General features: G+C 39.1%; 1 protein-coding gene across 3 annotated transcripts in view; it reads left to right on the forward strand.

The window, feature by feature from the left end:
- LOC134356860 (ERC protein 2) overlaps positions 1-22832 on the forward strand; it is an 878083-nt gene that overhangs the window by 190285 nt on the left and 664966 nt on the right. For all 3 annotated transcript variants that reach the window (XM_063068069.1, XM_063068071.1, XM_063068070.1), the window contains one exon: positions 3639-3713. In XM_063068069.1, coding sequence (XP_062924139.1) covers positions 3639-3713 — 75 coding nt within the window. The remainder of the gene's footprint in view (positions 1-3638; positions 3714-22832) is intronic.

Here is a 22832-nt window from a genome sequence, read left to right on the forward strand (position 1 = left end):
TCACAGTTTGAGGATAAAGGGGAAGCCTTTTAGGACCAAGATGAGGAAAAACTTCTTCACACAGAGAGTGGTGAATCTGTGGAATTCTCTGCCACAGGAAACGGTTGAGGCCAGTTCATTGGTTATATTTAAGAGGGAGTTAGATATGGCCCTTGTGGCTAAAGGGGTCAGGGGGTATGGAGAGAAGGCAGGTACAGGGTTCTGAGTTGGATGATCAGCCATGATCATACTGAATGGCGGTGCAGGCTTGAAGGGCCGAATGGCCTACTCCTGCACCTATTTTCTATGTTTCTATGTTTTCTCCTCCCATACATGCTCAGCTGTCCACCCAGTTTTCTTCTCCCATTGTTGCCCTATCATATCCCCTTCCTCCCTACCTGGTTATTTCTGCTCATCATGCCTTTCCCATCTGGTTTCATCTATCATCCACCAGTCTTGTACTGGCAATCATTTCTCTTCCCCCTCTCTCCTGATGCAGGGCCTTGGCCCTATGTATTGGTCTCCACAGATGCTTATTGGTCCATTGTTCTTTGAAAGTTCTGCTTTTGTTTGCAGTTCAGGAACTTCGTTTTGCAAATTTAGATAGCAAACCATATGAAAACTGCAGGCTGAATTATTGTTCCTAAATCAGTGAAGTATAGCCATGAGTCATTGTCATTTTTTAACCAGTTTTATTAGAAAAGCAGCATTGCAGAGATAGAACAGCTTCTCAAGCGTTGCCGCTGGCTTTACTGTTTTAATTCTACTTGGAAAATCCATCAACATTTCCCAGTCGGGAAAATTTGATAACTGCTTTGTGCTCCTTCACTGAAAGAGGTAGTCATACTACTGTGTAGTTTTGTGATGATCTCACTCCATGGAACATTCAAGAACAAATGACATTGCAAGTCCATGCCAAGTTTTCCAGGTAAAGTGTGCTATTGCCAATACTGTAACAAGAACTGAACTTGAGCAGTTTTTAGCTAGATGTATTTGTCTGAATTTGAATTAGCTGAGCTAATATTGATATGACACTTTGAGGACAATAAACTCATCTAGATCTTCTGTCTTTTTAATTTAAGCTAGCAAAATAATTGCTGAATAATGTGAACATTTTAAAATTGCAATGTGCTTTCACTTGAATGTATGAATTATTAAAAACTATTAAAATTATGGGTGATAATTTTTTAAATACATTGGATTCCACTTAGTTAGTCCATCAGTTAGTTAGGGCAGTGACTTATTTGGAACAACTCTTAAAATTATTGGGAAAAAATAACCAGAATTCCCTTGGTTTATGTGGGATATTAAGCCTCTTAATTGGGGCAGGAGATTGTTGCCAAACAGTTTCTAACTGATGTCAGTTGTGTGAACTTGTGTAGCTGTTAGACACAATACCATGCTCAGAGCAAACAGTTTTTAAATAGCATTTGCTTGTATTCAAAAAGCTGTGATCTTTGTCACTGATAGTTGGTGCAAAATAAGCAGTAAGGCAATTTTGAGTTGTTTTACTCATTGTGGTTTCAAGCACTCAGGCTTGGAGATGCCAGAAACAGCCAGGAGAGAAAATGAAATGTTAGGAACAACAAAGAATTTGAAGGTATCAACAATAATCTTAAATGTTACAATGAAAATGAAGATTTAGATGATGCAATCATCAAAAGCATTGTATGAAGGCAGTCCATTATCTGCATTAGGTGTCTGCGCTAATTTTCTTCATTTAGTCAATCAAAAGAACATGGCAGCATGTTCATTGTCCTTCGTATCCAACGATGATGGTGAAATCTGTGCGGGAGGGTTTTTAAGGGGGAAAACCGTTACACTGGGCCAGCCCCACTCTCTTGACCTCGGAAATCTGAGTCTAGTGGTACAAGTGGTCATCATGAACTGGGGTCTTCCTTGGTTGCAGTAGATAACCATGACTTTTGCTGTAGTGTATCATGTCCTTCGCTCTCCACAAAGCGTTGAAAAACCAGCTTCTTGGCCGTTGGATCTCACTGTTGACCTCATCCACTCAGTCTGCTGGAAGTAGCATCGCATGCTAGGACAAGCATGTCCCTCTTTCACTGGGTTTAAGCCCACCAGCTACCCTCACCTGATTTAGCACGCTTGTTGAAATAGTGCATTGGGGTGTGGCCGCTGTCACATGTGAACATCTGTTTGGAGCCACAGGTGAGGACTGAGTGCCTGGTGGGGACCAAAGGTGAATGAGCTACCCTAGAATGGACATGAAAAGCCCCTTCTCCAGAGGTGCTACCCCTCCCTAGACACATCATACACAGCATTGTACACTGGATGAATTCCTCAGTAGATAACTATTAAGAACCAATGCACAGTTTTATAGTACTATAGTAACATTGGTACTATGTTTATGTTCTGATTTATTCTGTATTTCACTTAAGTACGTAATTTGTTACCCAGTTAAATGCTAGTGGACTTTTTTATACCTTTTAACTATTTCCATTAAACTTTGGTTAATTGGGGGCAGCCGCTTAATTGGGCCAAAATATACTGGTCCCGAGGTGTCCCAATTAACCAGAATCCACTAATTACAGGTATCATCGTGCAATGCCTGAAAGTTCAGAAAACTCACTTTGTTACTATATTTCTTTGAATAAAAATATATATGATTAGTTAAGTTTTATTAAAAATAGCTTTTAGTTACAGAACCATATAAAATATGCATCAGAGTCTCCATGTGATCAAAATTGGCTATGTTAATATATATATAAGTCTCCTTTCAATCTATTTTATCCAATTCTATTCCATTCCTTTCCCCTTGATGTGCAAAACCAGCTTCCCATTAAATGTACCTGTGCAGTTGCCAGTTGAAGGACAGGTGGTGGTTACATGAAAGGGATGATTTAAAGAAAATTAATGCTGTCAAAAGTGTTGTAATGTGAGACAAAGTAAAAGGTTGGTATATACTGTCACATCCACTTTGAAAACTGCTTTTAAGCTTCTGAACTTTAGTGATCAACATAATAAATAAAATTGTAAAGCTGTAATCATACCATTTACAATTGCACAAGTATATATTGCCAGCATATACACGTTTGAACAGGTTTTAGCTGAGGAATATCAACAGAAAGAGTACATTAGAAGAAATTATGTTTTTAATTCTGCTTTATTCGTTTTCCTGTTTAAAATACTAAATGGAAACATTTCTGATTACTAGATGTTATATATTGAATAACTAGTTAATCTTAATGCCAATAATTTGTGAGTGTGCTGATTTGATATCACCCAAATGATTTTAAATTGCAAGATTTTTGCCAACGCTAGTTATTTTTCTGAGATTAATATAGGTAAATCATTCTAGATCTGCAGTGGAAACATTGGCACGTTTATCTGTTACGAATGCATTGAAGTATGACAAGGGAGAATAGGTGTTAGATTAAATGGACTGAGCATTTGTTTGTTGTCATTGTCACAGATGATATTAATTATTGATGAAAGTTGACTAGCACATGCGCTGATGGCAATGAACGTAACATAAGCTAGAAACTATAGTTGTACTGAGCAGGTTAACAAGGGCTGGACCTGTGGAGTTTAGGCCATTTTCACTGGTTTACATTGGTAGAGTGTGTAAAGTGTGTTCCACTTTATGTAATGGAATAATGAGCCAACAAGTTTCCTTTTATCGTGTACCTCCACAGGAACTGCACAGGAGAACCCCACTTCAGCCAGAGTCCGCAAAGACAAAGGCTCTACAAACTGTAATTGAAATGAAGGTAAGGCTATTTGGATACCTAACAAGCTACTGTTCTGTGATGCTTTAAGTAATTTAAAACTTGGATATCAGTCCTACCAAGATCTTTGCATTCTTAAAACCAATTATGAAATTAATATTTTGCTTTTAAAGACAAATTGACATATTACATAATAAAGCTTGCAAGTAAGCAATGTGGATATTTTCCAAAGGGTTCAGGCAATGTTTAATATTCTGATAATTTAGCTGTTTGTTCTCTTCCTAACAGTTGAATTGTGTTATTATTGAGATATTCTCTATTTACTAAATGGGAAAACTGGGAATTTAAAATATTAATTTCTTAACTTATCTCTAAAAATAATTATTTTGACATCATTAAAACCCATCAAAGGTGAATTGTATGCAATAAGAAATAGAGCCTAATAATACAAATACTTGATGTGTCAGAACATAAAAAATGATGAAGCTCAGGCTGAAATGATGTAGAAGGCAAATGCACTGACAATCCTTTTATCGGATGCAAGGCATATTAATATCCATGAAACTTTGCAATATAACTGGTCGGGGGGGGGGGCGGGGTGGCGGTGGAAATATGTCCCTGTTCTATATAACCTACTGTTTAAAATGTTAGTTTAAAATGTTAGTTTCAATTTGGGATTCTGTCAGATATTTAATTTATGGTTATCAATATGTGCACATTTTTAGGAACTAATTGGCAGGTTGGCAATTCTTTTTTTTGGTTCATTGAAGTTTATTTTCCACAAACCCGAGGAGCCTTTTAATTCACAGATGCATAGCCTGTTGGTTTATGCTTCAGAATTTAAAGTTTCAAGTTTTTGAAACATCATTTACTGCCTTCTTGTAGGTTTCACTGCAGTTTTGTTTTAACACGAATATATACAGTATTCCCAGAAGATATACTTGTTTAGTCTTTCAGTTATATCACTCATTTGGCCTAATTATTGTCATTATCAACTGAATTAATCATGAGTTGATTGCTGTGATGCTACTTACTTTGAATTAGCAAAGTATTTAACTTGGAATCATGACTGAACATGAAACAACTTTTTTTTTTACAAAATAATAGAAAAGAAGTATAAATTATCAAAAACAAATTCATTCATCAAATACTGAACAGACCCAGACGCAAAAAGAATTGAAAGAAAATTCCATTAGAGTGATTAATAAGTGTTTTCTGGAAACTTGCTGGATTTGCTTGCCCCAGTGTCAGCAATCACTTCTGTAAAAGGATCTCTGCTTGCTTATTTTCCAGAATATGTAAATAAAGATAGTGAGGTCTTGCTCTATAATGTTCTGAATCCTGGCTCACTATAACACACCTTAAATCTCATTCTATTGCCCTAGAAGTTACAGTAGTATAATTGTTAAGCTATTGGATTTGCAGGCATCTGTATGAATTCAAATCCTATCATGGCAGCTGAGAAATTCACATTGAAATAATGAAATTAATTCAGCAATGCAAATCAAATTTCTGTAAAAGTAATCCTGAAACCACTGGAATGTCAGATCCTCCTGGATCACTAAAGTCCTCTCTCAGGCAGAGAATCTGTCTTCATTTGCCAGCCCGTCCTTTATGTGACTCTAAACTCATTACCATTGCTTCTTGACTACTTCCTGAGTGCTTGGACAAGTCGGGGTCGACATCAGGTGCCAACATTGCTGATAACTTCTGTATCCCCTGAACAAGAAGACAATTGTCACCCATGGTGTCATGGGAAGTCTGTTCCCAAAGAAGTTTTGTATTAGATTTTCTATTACTTCCTTTAACATTCTTGCAGACCCTGCTGGCCCCAACTCTTTTTTCAGGTAAGTAAAGCCCAGAGTCCTCGCTCATATCAAGCAAAATGAGACATGAGTACTTATCCAGGGCCCACTTGTGCTATATTTTCTATTCCTAGCCTGAATATAGCACATTCGTTGTTCCTTTGAAAGCTTTCAGTGTTATAGCTTTAGGTGCTGAAAATATGCTGCTTTCGTTCATTTTGATATTGGTTATGTAAGCTAAACTTACCTCTGGTACCTTTTGCATATACAGATTTTATTTACTGATGTCTCCACAACTGATGTTATTTTCACAAGTGTTAAAAGCATCAGCTACATACAACCACAAGGAACAACACTGGTTGTGATCAGATTGATTAATCTATGTCCAAATGCAGAACTCTCTTGTGCAATTTATTTATTTATTAAGATACAGCACAGAATAGGCCCTTCAACCCATACCACCCAGCAATCCCCATTTTAATCACGGGACAATTTTCAATGACCAATTAACCTACTAACTGGTACGTCTTTGGACTGTGGGAGGAAACTGAGCGCCCGGAGAAAACCCACGTCTTCCACAGGGAGGATGTACAGACTCCTTACAGATGATGTCAGAATTGAACTCTGAACTCTAACACCCTGAGCTATAATAGCTTAATACAATGTAAGAACTGTAATAACAATGGCTGCACTTGGTTACTGATAAAGCACTGCAGACTCTTAAAACCAGTAATGGTTGTTTTTTTATTATTTATTTGTTGCATTGAAGCCACTTTGTGCTAGCTTGAACTTAAGCTGATGGAGTGGCTTCATTTTTTTGAAATAAGAGTGGGTGCCCTTCTGAAACTCTTCTTCTTCTTAAGCCTATTATCCCTACTGGGCCATAGGCTGCCCACAGCAGCGTGCCAGAGTCCTCTGCCTGGACCAAAGGCTGATCAACCTCATTGTTTTGACTCTCACCACATGATCTCATAAGTCTTCAAGGCAAAGATCCTTCCTCTCCCAAGGATGAGGTCTTTGGAGCTTCTGTTGGCATTTCTGTAGCTCTGGATGTTTATGGGATGGGGTTGCTAGCTCAGTTCGACCCTCTTTTTCTCATCCAGGCTTGGGAACTGTCCATGGTGGAGATCTGCAACTCAAAACTTCTGGAATAATATGAAATTGGCTGAATTTCACACTGGGGTGCAAACTGGTCTTGCATTTCTATACATTTCTTCCCAGGGAATGAGAAACTGTTGCACCTGGACATTTCTTTTCATATGTGTGCTCCCCAGCAGAGTGTTCTGAGGACAGGTGATAAGGCAGTTTCACATCTGAAACTCCCATTCAAGACACTGCCTACTGGTCGAAGGCACCAATTTTTGTACCCAAGTATCTGTCCTGGTATTTTTAGTGAACAGACAACTGACATGGAAGTTTTTATTAGATGGATCAAAAGTTACAATGAGATGACTGTCGGTGCCCCCTTCAGCGCCTTGTTTTGGTGCAAGCATTTAACTGATGTAGCCTGCCGAAAAGTCAGCTTGAACAATATGACTTTCTTTCCTTTCTCTTGTTCTCTAGCACTTGAATTTGAAAATGATCTACAAATTTAAGAGTCTTGCAGTCCTGATCATGCAACCAAATGCTCAGATCATTTGAAACTGCTATCCATAATCAACCTTCATTTCATAATTTAAGATAATATCGTAGGCTGTCACCACTAAATAATGCAAGCGTCCTACACAAATCTTGATGCTCGATCAAATTCTTGATTATTTTGGAAGTAATTCAATAATCCACAAAAATCTATTTTGCCATTTTTTTTGTCCTTAATTGCCATCCTGTTTGTACATGAACATTTTGTTGATCAAGCTAGCAGTACGAGCAGCCTGAATGCTTGAAAGTACTTGCTTTCCCTTTCAGCTTTTTCTTGGCTGACTTCCTTCTCATTGAACTAAATCTGTTCCTCCACATTCAGTTGGTGTTCTGATCTGCTCTGTGCAAGGAATGCTGCCTTATATCTTTGTTTCATTTTGGAGCTTCCAGATTTTATGTATTTGACTGATTTGCACATTCTTCGTCTTTCTTCAGCAGACAGTTGGTTAGTTTAATTTTCTGAATTCTTTTTGTCACATCCTTTGACAACTATTTCTGAAAGTTAGTTTTGTATCTGCCTCCTCCTTGAATGTTGAACTTTTTATCCCCAGACCCCCTAATCATTTCTTATTTTCAGTCTGAACTTTCTTTCAATGTTTTTTTTTCTGTTTTCATTTTTCTTTTGCATATCCTCTCTTGTATTCTTATGACTTTTCATTAAAGGACATTTTTTACTTTGAATAAGTTAATAACATAGTGACTTTGATAATGTAGTTTCATGTGGGAGGTAATTGATTTCTTTGAAATGTATAGTTTTTGCTTTTAACTTTATTCCATATTGAAACTCAGAAATTGAGCCTCTGGATGGTTAGAACTGTAAGCTTTAAAATTTAAACTTAAATATTTAGAACTAAAATATTTAAACCCCCTCCCCTACTTCCGTCAATGAATAGAAATTGAATACAATATTGCAACATTTCTAATGGTATACTTATTTCAGCGTTCATCATCATATGACTTTGGGCCTGATAAGATATGGCAGGTATGTTCACTTGAATTTCCAGTCCAGTGTGCATGTGAGTGTGTTCCACTTTCTTTTGTCAAGGAATACCCAATTCTTTGTAGAGAAAAGTAAGTATTGCCACAATAATGACATTGTGTTGCTGTACTATACTACCATTGTTAATAAATTTGTTCAAGTTAGTTGTCATGATTTATTCATTATCAGGCACTTTTCCATCTTTTGTTCCAAATTGTTTTTCTTTTAAAAAAAATTACTAGCCAATATTTCTAATCAAATCCAGCATAAATGCAATGCTGTAATCCAGATCAGTGTTAATATCAAACCTGCAATATTTCTATTGTGGCAATCCTTCCTTACAGGCAGGATTTTAGTTTTGAATAGAACTGTCTTTCCCAGCACCCTGAAGAGATGGATGATTGTGAATTTGTTCTGCGTTTAAGCTGAGCATTTAAATTGATGAAAGCCAGCAGAATTATATTTGGAAAAATTACTTATTACAATGTGTGTGGTGCATGCCAACGGTGAGAGTGTCTTGAGTTGTCTGCACTGATGATGGCTTGAACCTTAAGTAACCATCTATCAACAATGGAATATCTTTAATGTGTTCTGTGAGAAATTACATTGAAAAATCTACTATTTCTCGAAGGAATAACTAAAAACGTTTAAAAAATCATTGGTTTTAAGGGGAACCTAAAGAGATGGAATTGTAGATCCTGGGGTTCAGAGGTTAAGGCACAAGGGATGACAGTTGCATGAAGTGTGAATTGGAGGAATGCAGTGTGATTTTCCTGGAAAACATAATACAGTAGTGCTACTGAGCCAAAACCACAATCTGTTTAAATAAAGGTTAACAATGAAGCTTTAAAAAAAAATCCAACTGCTTTAACGTTCTTATAGGAAATAATAAATGATATATCTGAACTTTCGAGCCAACATATAACTCTCCTACAAATTGGCTGACAGCTTTTGAAAATGTGAATCCTCAGCAACTAGCTCTGCTTTTTGCCTCCCACTGGATGAGTTTGTGGAGTCAGAGTTACGGAGCACAGAAACAGCCCTTTGTGCCAGCTGTGTCTATGTTGAGCATTTGTGTTGATCCAATTTACCAACACTAAGTCCATGCAGATGATGATCCAAATATCTTTAAATGTTGTGGCAGTAGTTGCCTCAGGCAAAATGTTCAGACAGTTGGTTGAAGAGGCCCTTCACTACAATCATCTCTAATTGCCTTACACCTCACCTAGAACCTATGTTTTAGATGTCTGCACTATGGAGTGAAGTTGTTCACCATCCACCCTATCTATGCTGCTCATAAATTTTATGCCTCTGCCAGGTCTATAAATCAGCCTCCTTCACTCCCAAGAAAACATATCCAGCTTATCCTGTATTTTCTCATTGCTGAAATGTTTGATTCCAGGCAACTTCCTGGTAAATCTCTGATGCATTTTGTCAAGTGTAGTCGCACCCTTATAGTGTGATGACCAGAAATGTAGACAGCACTCCTGCCATAGCCTATCCAAATTTTTCAAAGTTGTGCCTAGAGCATCTTGACCTCCATGTTCTTGTATTTTGTGCCGTGGCTTATGGAAGTCAAATTCTGTGTACATCTCAGGACAGACATAATAGTATGTCTTTGTTACCTATCAAGTTTGCCAGTTGTAGGGATCTATATACACCAAAGCCCCTCTATTCCTCAATGCCCCTCAGTAGCCTAACATTAACAGTGAATGTCCCTTATTAGCCCTCCCAAAGTGCATTACATCAGACTGATCAGGATGAAATTCTATCTGACATTACTCTACCTAAGGTACAATCTGATAAATATTATTCTGTAACCAAAGATCATCTTCCTTATTAACAGCACCATTAATTTTCATGACATCTTCAGAATTTAGCAATCATGTATTAAATCCCAATTGCTGAGCTATGTGACAAATATAGGTGCTTATGGTGTACATCTGGCTCCCAAACACAAAAGCAAAGCTTCACCACCATCCTCTCTCTATCAACAAGCTAAATTTGGATCCATTTTGCCTGTTTGCTTTACATTCCATGGGCTCTAAATCTTTTAAACCAGTCTTCTATGTGGGATCAAGTCTAAGATCTTAGTACATCAATCACGCAACCTTCTGAATATAGGTTACTTCTTCCAAAAAAAACTTAGTCAAATTAGATAGAATAATCTGTCAATAGATTTACGTTGACTATCCCTGATAATCACTCTCTTTCCAAATGCAAATTTTGTCTCTAAGAGTTTATTTTAGTACCTTGCCTACCCACGTGTTGGGCACGTGGCCAAGTGGTTAAGGCGTTCGTCTAGTGATTTGAAGGTCACTAGTTCGAGCCTCAGCTGTGGCAGCTTGTTTGTGTCCTTGTGCAAGGCACTTAATCACACATTGCTCTAGTGTCTGTGCGAGGAGTGGCACCCCACACAGACTTCCAATCTGCCCCTTGTAAGGCATGAAAATGCCCGATGCAGGCCTCTCATGGTCTGAGTCGACGTTCGCCTAGACGTTCCCCCTGCCACGGACACAACCTCACTAGCTTGTAATCACCTAACTCACATCTATGGCTCTCCCTGTGGTCAGAGAAAACCTCCGTCCATGCTCCAACAGCCTCCCCTCTTGCCTCCTGTAGCACCTGCTGATGAATTTTGTCAGGCCCTGGAGATTTATCCACTGTTAAACCTGTTAAGACATTGAATACATCTGTCTTTTTAATGAAAAATCTAAAATATCCTTTTGTGCCACCCACTCACCCTGCTGAAATGTTCCATTACAATGGCTTTCTCCATAGTATTGAATTGACTTTATTTCTTACATCCTTCATATACGAGGAGAAAAAATCTTTATGGTACATCTCTATCTAAATGTGCAATCTGCAATCATAGTAATTTATAATAATTTATGATAAATTGAACAGTCAATATAACATAGAAATACACTCAAATCAGCGTGAGTTTATCAGTCTGATGGCTTGGTGGAAGAAACTGTTCTGGAGCCTGTTGGTCCTGGCTTTTATGCTGTGGTACCGTTTCCCGGATGGTAGCAGCTGGAATAGATCGTGGTTGGGGTGACTCAGGTCCCCAATGATCCTTCAGACCCTTTTTTCACATTTGTCTTTGTAAATATCCTGAATCATGGGAAGTTCACAACTACAGATGTGATGGACTGTCCACACCACACTCTGCAGAATTCTGCGACTAAGGGAGCTACAGCTCCCATACCTGGCAGTGATGTAGCCAGTCAGGATGCTCTCAAAAGTGCCCCTGTAAAAATTTCTTAGGATTTCGGGGCCCATAGATGGGAACATAGATGGGAAGTATTCATTTAAGATCTCACCCATGTCCTCTTGCTGAAAGTTCAGATTTCTCTAAGAAGCCTTACTTTTCCGCTGGGTACCCTCTTGCCCTTAATATACTTTTAAAAATTACTTCAAAATTTGTTTCATCTTGTCTGCCAGTGATATGTTGTGGCCACTTTTTGCCCCCTTTTCTATTATGTACCCCTGAAATTCTGTACTTCTAAATGGCATCAATTTTCAGTACACTATATCTGCCTGGGGCTTTTTTAATCAAACCTTAAAAACCCCATGAAATCCACAGGTCCTGGACTTGTCTTCCTTACCTTTCTGCTTTACAAGCACATGTTGTGGAAGTTCATTGCCAACTACACTTTTAAAAGACTCCAACTTGGCAGATGTGAATTTGCTCATAAGTAGTTGTTCCCAGTTTACTTTTGTGAGATCTTGTGAAATGAAGGTCCTGAATTCAGTTAAGGCAGATTTTAATTTCAGGAGCATCCTGATCCCTTTGCACTACTACCTTGAAACTTAGAGTCTTGGTTATGGATGACAGTGACCATGACACTTCAATACATGTGTGACTATGCCCAGTGCTGACTTTTCTCCAGTTGGACTATCCACATACGCTCCTGGATGTACTTGTCAAAATAATCTACTCCCTCTAGCTATTTCACACTGTGACAATGTCAGTTAATACTGGAAGATTGAAATCCCTTACTAATATATCCATTTTGAATTGAAGTACATTTATTATCAAAGTACATATACAGAATACAACTCTGAGGTTTGGCTTCTTGCAGGCAGCCACAAAACTCACTTATGCCCTCTCTGTGATTTCCCAACATATTTACAGAGGGTACAAGAGCAGTAGGGTTATAGTAGTAGGGGATTTCATTAACCTCAGTGTCACCTATTTTTTATTTCTAAGTTCTGCTCATATTGTCTTAATTGAAGAGCCTCTCTGACATCCGCCCTCCTTTGTTGTCCTGATGTTCTTGATCAATGTTGCAATGCTGCTTCCTCTTTTACTATCTGCATATCATTCCTTGAATGCTGAATCACCTGCCCTGCTCCTTTAACCATGTTTCTGTGATTGTAACGATGTCATATTCCCATGTTCTGATCAATGCTATAACTTCTGCCATACCAGTTGGACTCCTTGCACAGAAATAGATGCAACTTAAACTTCCAATCCTCCCATGTTCATTACATGCCCCGTTCTGCTCTACCCATTAGACTGAACATGTCATTAGAAAGGATACAATCATTTTAACTGAAGATGATACAACCATTTATCCTATTTAGCCAACAGCTGAAATGATTTCTCTCCTAGTCCTCCTAACTCTTGGGTGACCTTTTTCTCAATCACTCATTCGTCACCCTTTGATGTTACATTTTCCCACCCTGTTTCAAAGTAGCACATTTTACTGCCCAACCAACTTGCTTACAAATCTCACTTGTATATCCTCCCTTGTGTCTCTTTCTTCTTCCTTGTATCCTGCCCTTGAGCCCCTCTTTCTGTATTTTTGAGGAGAAAATAGAACAGGTTTGGGGATCATTGTGAGGAAAAAATTCAGAGGCATTTAGAAAAGTTCAGCCTTGTAATTAAAGGCATTAAGTGGACTGAATTCGAGGAGTACTGTAGATGGGAATACTGATATCGGAGTATTACATCCTACTAATTGGAGTGTTTGGCCAGATTAAAGATGAGAGATGTGGAATAAGGTTATGAGGCCATAAGACATAGGAGTAGAATCAGGCCATTTGGCCCATCAGGTTTAGTCTGCCATTCCATCGTTATTTATTATCCCTCTCAACCCCATACTGCTGCATTCTCCCCACAATGTTTGACATCCTGACCAATGAAGAACCTATCAACCTCCGCTTTAAATTGACTTGGCCTCCATGGCCATCTATGGCAATGAATTCCACATATTCACCACACTGTGGCTAAAGGAATTGCTCCTCATCTTGTTCTAAATAGACATCCCTCTATTCTGAGGCTGAGCTCCCTGGTCCTAGTCTCACCCACAATAGGAAACAACTACATCACTCTATCTAGACCTTTCAATATTCAATAAGTTTCAATGAGATTTCCCCCACCCTCCCCATTCTTCTAAACTCCAGTGAGTAAAGGCCCAGAGTCATCAAACACTCCTCATATGATAACCCTTTCATTTCCATAATTGTTCTTCTGAACTTCCTTTGGACTCTCTCCAATGGCCAGCACATCTTTTCTTAGATAAGGGGCCCAAAACTGCTCACTATACTCCCAAGTATGGTCTGACCAATGCCTTATGAAACCTTAGCATGACATCCTTGCTCTTAATTCTAGTCCTCTCAAAATGAATGCTAACATTGCATTTCCCTTCCTTATCACCGACTAAAGCTGCAAGTTAACCTTTAGAGAATCCTGCATAAGGACTCCCAAGTCCCTTTACACCTCTGATTTGTTTTTAAATTTTCTCCTCATCTAGCAAATGGTCTACATCTTTATTTCTTCTTTCAAAGTGCATGACCATACACCTCCTTACTCTATATTCATTTCCAGCTTTTCCCATTTCCCAATCTATATCCTTCCTCAAAACTACATGCTCCTCCAATATCTGTGTATCATCTGCAAACTTGGCCACAAAGCCATCAATTCCATCATCCAAATCATTGACATATAATGTGAAAAGAAGTGGTCCCAACACCAACCCCTGTGGAATACCTCTAGTCACAGGTAGCCAATCAGAAAACTCTGCTTTTATTCTCATTCTTTGCCTCCTGCCAGTCATCTAATCTTGTTTCCATCCTAGGATCTTTCCTGTAATACCATTAGCTCTTATTTTGTTAAACTACCTAATGTGTGGCACCATGTCAAAGGCCTTCTGAAAATCTAAGTACACAACATCCACTGCTGCTCTTTTGCCTATCCTGCCTGCTATTTCCTCAAAGAATTCCAACAGATTTGTCAGGCAAGATTTTTCTCTTAAGGAAACCATACTGACTTTGGCCTATTTTATCATAAGCCTCCAAATACCCCTGACGCCTTATCTTTAATAATGTACTCCAACATCTTCTCAAGCACTGAAGTCAGGCTAACTGGCCTATAAACACAAAAGAATGATGGAGGAACTCAGCAGGTCAGGCAGCATCTATTGGGAAAAAAAGCACAGTCGACGTATCGGGCCGAAACCCTTTGGCAGGACTGGAGAAAAGCTGAGGGATAGATTTGAAAGGTAGGGGGAGGGGAGAGAGAAACACCAGGCGAAAGGTGAAACTTGGATGGGGAGGGATGAAGCAAAGAGCTAGGAAGTTGATTGCTGAAAGAGACAGAAGGCTATTGAAGAAAGAGAAAAGGGGAGGGGGTGGGAAGGAGCACCAGAGGGAGGCGATGGACGAGCAAAGAGGGGGGAAAAGTGGATGGGAAATGGTGAGGGGGGGCATTACTGGAAGTTCGAGAGATCAATGTTCATGCCATCAGGTTGGAGGCTATGCAAATGAAATATAAGGTGTTGTTCCTCCAACCCAAGAGTGGCTGTATCACAACAGTGGAGGAGGCCATGGATGGACATATAAGAATGGGAGTGGGGTGGAATTAATATGGGTGGCCACTGGGAGATCACGATTGTTCTGGTAGATGGAGCATAGGTGCTGGGCAAAGTGGTCTCCCAATCTATGTTGGGTCTCACTGATATACAAGAGGTCACACTGGGAGCACCAAACACAGTAAATGACCCCAACAGACTGACAGGTGAAGTCTCACCTGGAAGGACTGTTTGGGGCCCTGAATGGTTGTAAGGGAGGAGGTGTAGGGGGAGGTGTAACACTTGTTCCGCTTGCAAGGATAAGTGCCAGGAGGGAGATCAGTGGGGAGGGACGAATGGATAAGGGAGTCACATAGGGAGTGATCCCTGTGGAAAGCAGAAAACGGGGGGGGGAGGGAAAGATGAGTTTGGTGGTGGGATCCAGTTGGAGGTGGTGGAAGTTTCGGAGAATTACGTGCTGGACATGGAGGTAGGTGAGGACAAGAGGAATCCTATCCCTGGTAGGGCGATGGGGGATAGGTTAAGAACAGACATGTGTGAAATGGAAGGGATGTAGTTGAGGGCAGCTTTGATGGTGGAGGAAGGGAAGCCGCTTTCTTTGAAAAAAGAGGACACTTGTTCTAGAATGAAAAGCCTCATCCTGTGAGAATCTTTCCCTCCCCACAAATGAACCAGACATCTGAATCCCTGCCCCCTGTACCAATTCCTCAGCCTCGCAATCATCTGCCAAATCATCCTACTCTAACCATCTGTAGTGAATGGCACATGCTGCAATACAGAGAACTACCCCGCAAGTCCTACTTTCCAGCTTTCTACCTAACTCCTGATATTCTCTCTTCAGGACTTCACCCTTTTTCTACCTATCTCATAGGTTCCAATCTGTACCATGACTTCTGGCTGCTAAACCTTTCCATTTAGAATGCTTTGGACCCAGTCCAAGACATCCCTGACCCTGACACTAGTGAGGCTACATACCAATTGGGTGTCTCTTTCACACCCACTGTATATCCTGTCTGCTGCTCCAACAATGGAATTCCTTGTCACTGCTGCACTCCTCCTCTTCTCCCTTCTCCTTCCCTTCTGAGCCAGAGCCTCAGTATGGGAGGCCCAGTTACTGCGTCTCTCCCCCCACCCCCAACGTCATCCAAGGTGGTATACTTATTGTTGAGGGAATAACCATAGGGGTTCTTTGTACTGATTGCCTATTCCCTTTACTCTCCTAATAGTCACCCAGGTACCTTCCTTATATAACTTAGGGGTTACTTCCTCCCTATAGCTCCTGTAACAGTTGAGCCAAAGGTCATCGAGCTACAGTTCCAGCTCCTTAACACAGTCTCCAAGGAGCTGCAGCTCGATGCACCTCATGCAGATGCAGTTATCAGGGACACTGGAGGTCTCCAGGGTTCCCATATCTTACACAGAGAACATACCAGCAACTCTGGATCCATTCTCAGCACACTAGCTATGTGCTAATGGACAAAGAAAGAGGGAAAAAAAACTTACTAGAAACTTACTCCTACCATATTTGCCAAGCCTGTTCTTGCTGATACCTTTGGAGCCAAAGCCCCCGACTCTACCACTGGCCCACTCCAACAATGTTTGATCCACTTACACATCCCTACTTTTTACTGGCTCAAATAAAACTCGCTCCTGGTGAGACTTGTTCTTTTCAAATGGCTCCCTCTCGCTCGCTACTTAAAATACAGGAAGATGCAAATGTATTTACAAGTCAAGAGTCTATTTATCTGGAAGAGAATATAATGTTTTGCTGCCAGTACACATCACGGGCTTAATAACCTCCTTGACACATAAAGATCTCCACTGTTTCCTTAACTGCAAAAGAAACAGTACTTTACTTTTACCTCAGTGTTGCAAAATCATTTGGAACTGATTCAAAAGAAAAGTATTGAAGCCTTTGGAAATCTGAACTAAAATTAGAAAATATCAGAAATGCTTATCAGTTGAGGCAGCATCTATTCAGATAGATGGAGTTTCAGCCAGGTGACCTTTTCTTACGACATGAGTTTATGATGACTAATAGGTCATTTAACCCTTTGAGCCCATAGCACCATCTAGAAAAATTATGGTGGATGTGCTATCCAGCTGTGTGCACCCGTCCCCCATCCTATATCCCTCAGTCTTAGTGGTGATATAAAATCTATTGATTTCAGATTTAAAACAATAGACCTCACATGAATTACCATGAATTACATTATCACATGCTCCAAATTTCTACTACCCTTCACACATGCTAGTAAATCTGCCATGATGGAGTGGCGGTGCAGACTTGATGGGCTGAATGGCTTGGTTCTGCTCCTATGTCTAATGGTCAATGGCAGGGGTTCCCAATCTTCTTCATGCCATAGACCTCTACCATTAACCAAGGGGTCTGTGCACTCCTGGTTGGCTCCTGGTTGGGAATCTCTGATAACGAAATAAGACGATTCTTCTTCCACAATTTAAATAGCTGTGAAACCTGGAATGTGTTCAGCATGACCATGTCAAAAGAGTTATTATCCATTTATTTCTATAAAAATTGTACTTTAATTTTTTTTACTCTGCAACAGAATTGACTGACAGACCTTTACCAGGCTAACTTTCTAACTATTTATGAAAAGCAAATCTTTACACATTTTTTTCTTTACACCAATTGCTCTTGGATCCAGTCCTGGAAATCTTGAAGTTTCTTTTAAACTCTTGTCAGTTCACCTTCAAACAAATCACAAGTACAGAAGATAATAGGAGAAGGAGTAGACCACCTGATCCCTCAACCCTGCCATTAAGAAGGTCAGGGCTGGTCTATCTCAGTTCTCAAATCTTCTTCTGTACCAGAATCACAATGCCCTTAACTTACTGACCTTTCAAAAATGTATTTACCTCCTATGATCTAGCCTCCCAGCCCTCTTGGGTTGGAGAATTTCAGGGGTTCACTACCCACTGGGAGAAGGATTCCCAATGAACCCGTTTCATCTGATAGCTTCTTACATAGATTTGTCCCCTCATGTTAGATTATACCACAAGTGGAAACATCTCTACATTTACTCTTCATAGTCTCCAAATAGGACCACTCTTCATTGAGCTAAACTCTGAATGCAGGTCTTACTATTTTATCATTCATGAATGGACAACCTTCTCACCTCAGGAATTAGCCACATGAATCTCCTCTGGGCTGCCTTTAATGATAATAAAGCTTCGTTAAATCAGGGAACACAGATAATGCATAATTTGTAGCTGCAGCCTCACCAATATCTTGCACAATTGTAGCAATACTCCATTGTTAAACTCCAGGTCCCTTGCTAAAAGGCCGATATTCCATTTTCCTTACAAACTAGATGCTGCTGCACCTGTGTGTTATCTTCTGTGATTCATACATAAGGACAGCTGTATTACTCTGTATTCCACTCATTTGCAATCTCTCTTGTCAGAAGTGTACAACCTCACAGTTTCCCACATTAACTTGTCTATTCACTTAATTACCTGTGCAAGTATCCAAACATCCTCATTGCAACATGTCCTCCCATCTCTTTTCTTGTATTTAACAAACTGGAATGCCTTGCACTCTATCATCTCGGCCACATCATTAATATAGATGGTAAATAATTGAGGGCCAACATCTGATGTGTGGGACGTTCCATTAGTTACTTCTAGCTTGAAGTTCCATTTGTTCTGATTGCCTTCTATTTATATTTAATCTTCTAAATTTGTATTTTAATCCATTCTGTTAAATCTGCATTTTCCTCCTATACCAATTCATCTTTCCAAGGTTCACCCCATCCTATTGAGCTTTAATTTACTTTCTAGGGCTCGGTGACCATGATTCCAACTTCTAAACCCTGGTCTTCTATATAGAAGGGTCAGCATTATGTAAGCATTTCCAATTAGGTACATTACCGTTGAACTGTACATTGCTGTTTTTCATGAACAATGTATGAAGATGCTAAATTAATTTTTAAGAAGTATTCTAAGTGATGAGGATACTTGATCTCAATTCTTATATTGAGATGTTATAGCAAATGATCCCAGTTCTTACATTGTAAGAATTCTTTTGCCTATTCACTTAATCCATTAATATTACATTATAATTTAATACTCTAATCTGCACTGTGTACAACTACATTCATTATGTTCAATTATGTTAGTCCTTGAATTAGAATTAACAGCATTAATTGTTATCACCAGCATATGTCCTGAAATTTATTAACTTATCACAGCAGTACAATACAATACATGATAAATATACAAAATAAGTAAAGGAATTAAAGTGTGTGTGTGTGTATATATGTTTATTAAACAGTTAAATAAAAAATACTAGTGTGGAAACAAAAATAATTTAAAAAATGAGATAGTGCTTATGGGTTAAATGTTCATTTGGAAATGGCGGGGGGAAGAAGCTGTTCCTGAATCATTGAATGTGTGCCTTCAGGCTCCCTTGCTGATGGTAACAATGAGAAGAGGGTACGTCCTGGGTGATGAGGGTCCTCAGTAATAGATGCTGCCTTTCTGAGGCATCACTCCTTGAAGATGTCTTGGATACTACTCATGATGGAGCTGACTAATTTTACAACTTTCAAAAAGCAAGGTGGTTCACAGGAATGTTAAGAATCAGCAAAAGGAAATGTTGGGGTAATTGATCAAAAGTTTATGCAAAGAGGGTGATTTTGAAGAGCCCTTGATAGTTTAGGAAGGGAATTCGGGACTTAAAGGACTTGGTAGTCAATTTTGTTGCTGCTAATATGGAGCAATTAACTTCAGAATTGTCAAAGTTAAATGTGTGGCTTTCTTTTACTGTTTAATTCATTTACAAAGTGCAAGGTTGTAGTCCCACCAGAGATCTTTTAGAATTCCACAAGTTAAATCCTACTGGTTTGCTTTGCCCATCATTATTATGATTTATCTCTTTCTTACCAGTAAGATGATTTCCTAATCAGATCAATAATTTGTGTTTAATAACAATCATTGTTAATCCCATCCAAACCTTCAGTCTTTAATTAAGTTAAAACAAAAAGGTTAGTTTTATTTGTCACAAGTACACTGAACATACAGTGCAATATGTTATGTGTCAACGGCCAACACTGTCCAAGGCTGTGCTGGGGGCAGCCCGCAAGTGTCACTACGCTTCCAGCACTAAAGTGGTATGCTGACAATTTACAAACCCTGTCTCATACATCTTTTTGGAATGTGGAAGGGAATCAGAGCACCTGGAGGAAAGCCACATGCTCACAGGGAGAACAAACAAACTCCCATAGACAGTGGTGGAAATTGAACTCTGATCTTTCAGCTCGTGCTGTAAAGCGCTATGCTGATTGTTAAACTGCCATGGTGAAATTAGGTTGATTGAGCGTGACGTACTCTTTGTACATCCTTGCTAGATCCTGACAATAGATGTAATCTCCAATTTCTCTATCTTTTATAACAAATAGTGTAGCATGCACAATTTTCAAACATAATCAAATGGTTATGGAAGTCAAGGAACTTTATAAGATGGTTTGGAGATGTGCAATGTTTTCACCTGTTCATTTAAAATCCTAGGGTAGAAGTCATTTTGTCCTGGAAACTATTCACTCCTTATTTCCTTTTTTTTGTATTGTTGTTGTTTTCATCAATTTTGGTGAATGCCCATCCTCAATTCAACAGAAGTTTCCATGGAAAACCCTGGCATGTTATGGTCACTGAGACTATTTTCTTATTTTAATATGCAGTGCCACTAATATCAGTATACTAACATCCTGCATTATTCTTGGGAGTATCCCTTTTCCAATATGTGAAGCAAAAAACTGCTAGTTTTGATGGCTGTTCTAGGTGTATGTTTTTTTGCCACTCTTAATAAGTTTTGTCATTTTTTTGTATTTTCCCAGTCATGAGAATCTGTCTCAGCTGCTTCGATTTCTATTTTTTTTTCTCTGTTATTTTAATGTTACCATACACAGCGACTTTTTCAAGTAGAGTTTTGCTGTTTCTCTTGTTTTTGACAACTAGAACTGTGGCTCTTGTGGGATACATACTACGAAAGGGAAGATGAGCAAGCCAGGGCTTTCTTCGTCTTTGGAGTGAAAGATGAGAGGTGATTTGATAGACATCTACAGTACAAGATTATGAAGGGGATAGAGTAGATAGCCATCACCTTTTTCCCCAGGTTTGGTAGTGACCTATACCAGAGGACCTCCATTTAAGTTGAGCGGAGGAAAGCTTGGGGGAAATATCAGGGGTAGGATTGTTGTTATGCACAGAGTGGCATACAGCTGGAATGCTCTGCAGGGGTGTCATTTAAAAGATCCTTAGATAGGCACATGGATGCAAGACAAATAGAGAGTATGGGCTGTGTAGGGTTAGATTGACGATGGAGTGGGTTTTCTATAGGTTAGCCCAACGGTTAGCCCAACATTGTGAATTGATGGGCCTGTACTGTGTTGTAGTTCTATGTTCTAAAATCTTTCTTTTGATCTTTTATTTTACTTTTTAGTAGTTATAGCCAGTTTGCCTTGGACAGTCCTGTCTCATTATATGGAACTTGGCCGAATTAATATTTTGGTGGTTGTTTCCATTTGTCAAATACTGCATGGAGTTAATTATATTATGATCATTGTTATTAAGCTTTGTTGTTCTTGGGCAATGTTGGTGCAGAACATGATGCTGAATTTATTTGTGAATTTATATACATGAGCTAGTTTGCTGACCTGCGTGAAATTTTAAATTTCCCCTTATAGGCACTCAAGCTTTGCAGCATGCTTGTCTCTTTTCTGTTCTGCGCGCTTTCCCATTCACAGCTACTACAGGATGCTAAACATAACTCCTTTTCTCTCTATTGGATTTTATCCAACATGTCTTCTCTGCCTGTTGTTAATAATAGGAGAACCCAACACAAATCAAGAATTGAACTTCATACTTAACCTTTTTGATGAAATTATTTTCAATATATCGAGGATCTGTTTTTGCACACCCCTTTTAATTGCAGAACTTCCCCAGATTCAGCAAGGTGCAGAACAGTTTTTCAAACAGTAGAAGATTACAACCAGAAGCCGCTTTAAGTATCTGGAATACACTTTATCTGAACAATGATCTGCCTAACTGAGTTGGACATAGTAATTTTGACCATGTGTAAAGTCTATCAAAGTTTTGTCATTCAGCAACATGGGATGTTGATGGAAAAAAATAAGTCAATGATTTCTAATTCTCCATCACTAATCAACATAAAAAAAAATAAATAATAATAATAATAATTTTAAAAAAATATATAATTCCACTATTCTGTTGCAAACATTTTCTTTCCCATGTACGTAATGGAATTTATTCTAAGACTGCATAGATAAATGGTCATCGAAGTGGCAATTGAAATAGAATGGGAGACTTTCTTCTTCCATTTCTTGCTAAGGTGGTAAGAATCCCTGCCTGGGTCAACAAACTGCTCTTTAAATGTGCAGATTGGGTTCTGACTTTATTATGATTTAATCTGCTGTTTTAACCTTGGCCTTGTGTGGATAGGATGGCTTCCCCTCAAGCTAAACATCTGATCCCAGAAGAAAATCCTGATTCTCTCTGTCCGTTAATAGGGAATCCCCCCTCCTGGAGTGTTGCCTTGTGCCTGGAAGCTTTCCCGCATGTCTTCAGCAGACAGCTTCACGCTGATTTATTTTAAAAAGCTGGTGATGCCTCCCACCAACTCTATATCCTCTGGGTGGAATGTGAACAAACAGCATGTTAATGATGCCCAGCCGTTAATGTAGACCAAGCCTGACTCCCACTTCTTCTGTAAGGGTATGGCAGTTTCTTTTCTGGTTGAATGTATTAATCAAGATCAGAGAATGGCATTGATTATACTTTACATTCCAATGCAACTTTATTCTTCATAATATTTGAATTAGGCTATTTAGCCACTGCATAGTTTACATTAGCTGTAGAGGAGTAGGGTGGTAAGAATTCT

The sequence above is a fragment of the Mobula hypostoma genome, chromosome 15 (assembly GCF_963921235.1).
Source record: "Mobula hypostoma chromosome 15, sMobHyp1.1, whole genome shotgun sequence".
Taxonomy (NCBI): Eukaryota; Metazoa; Chordata; class Chondrichthyes; order Myliobatiformes; family Myliobatidae; genus Mobula; species Mobula hypostoma.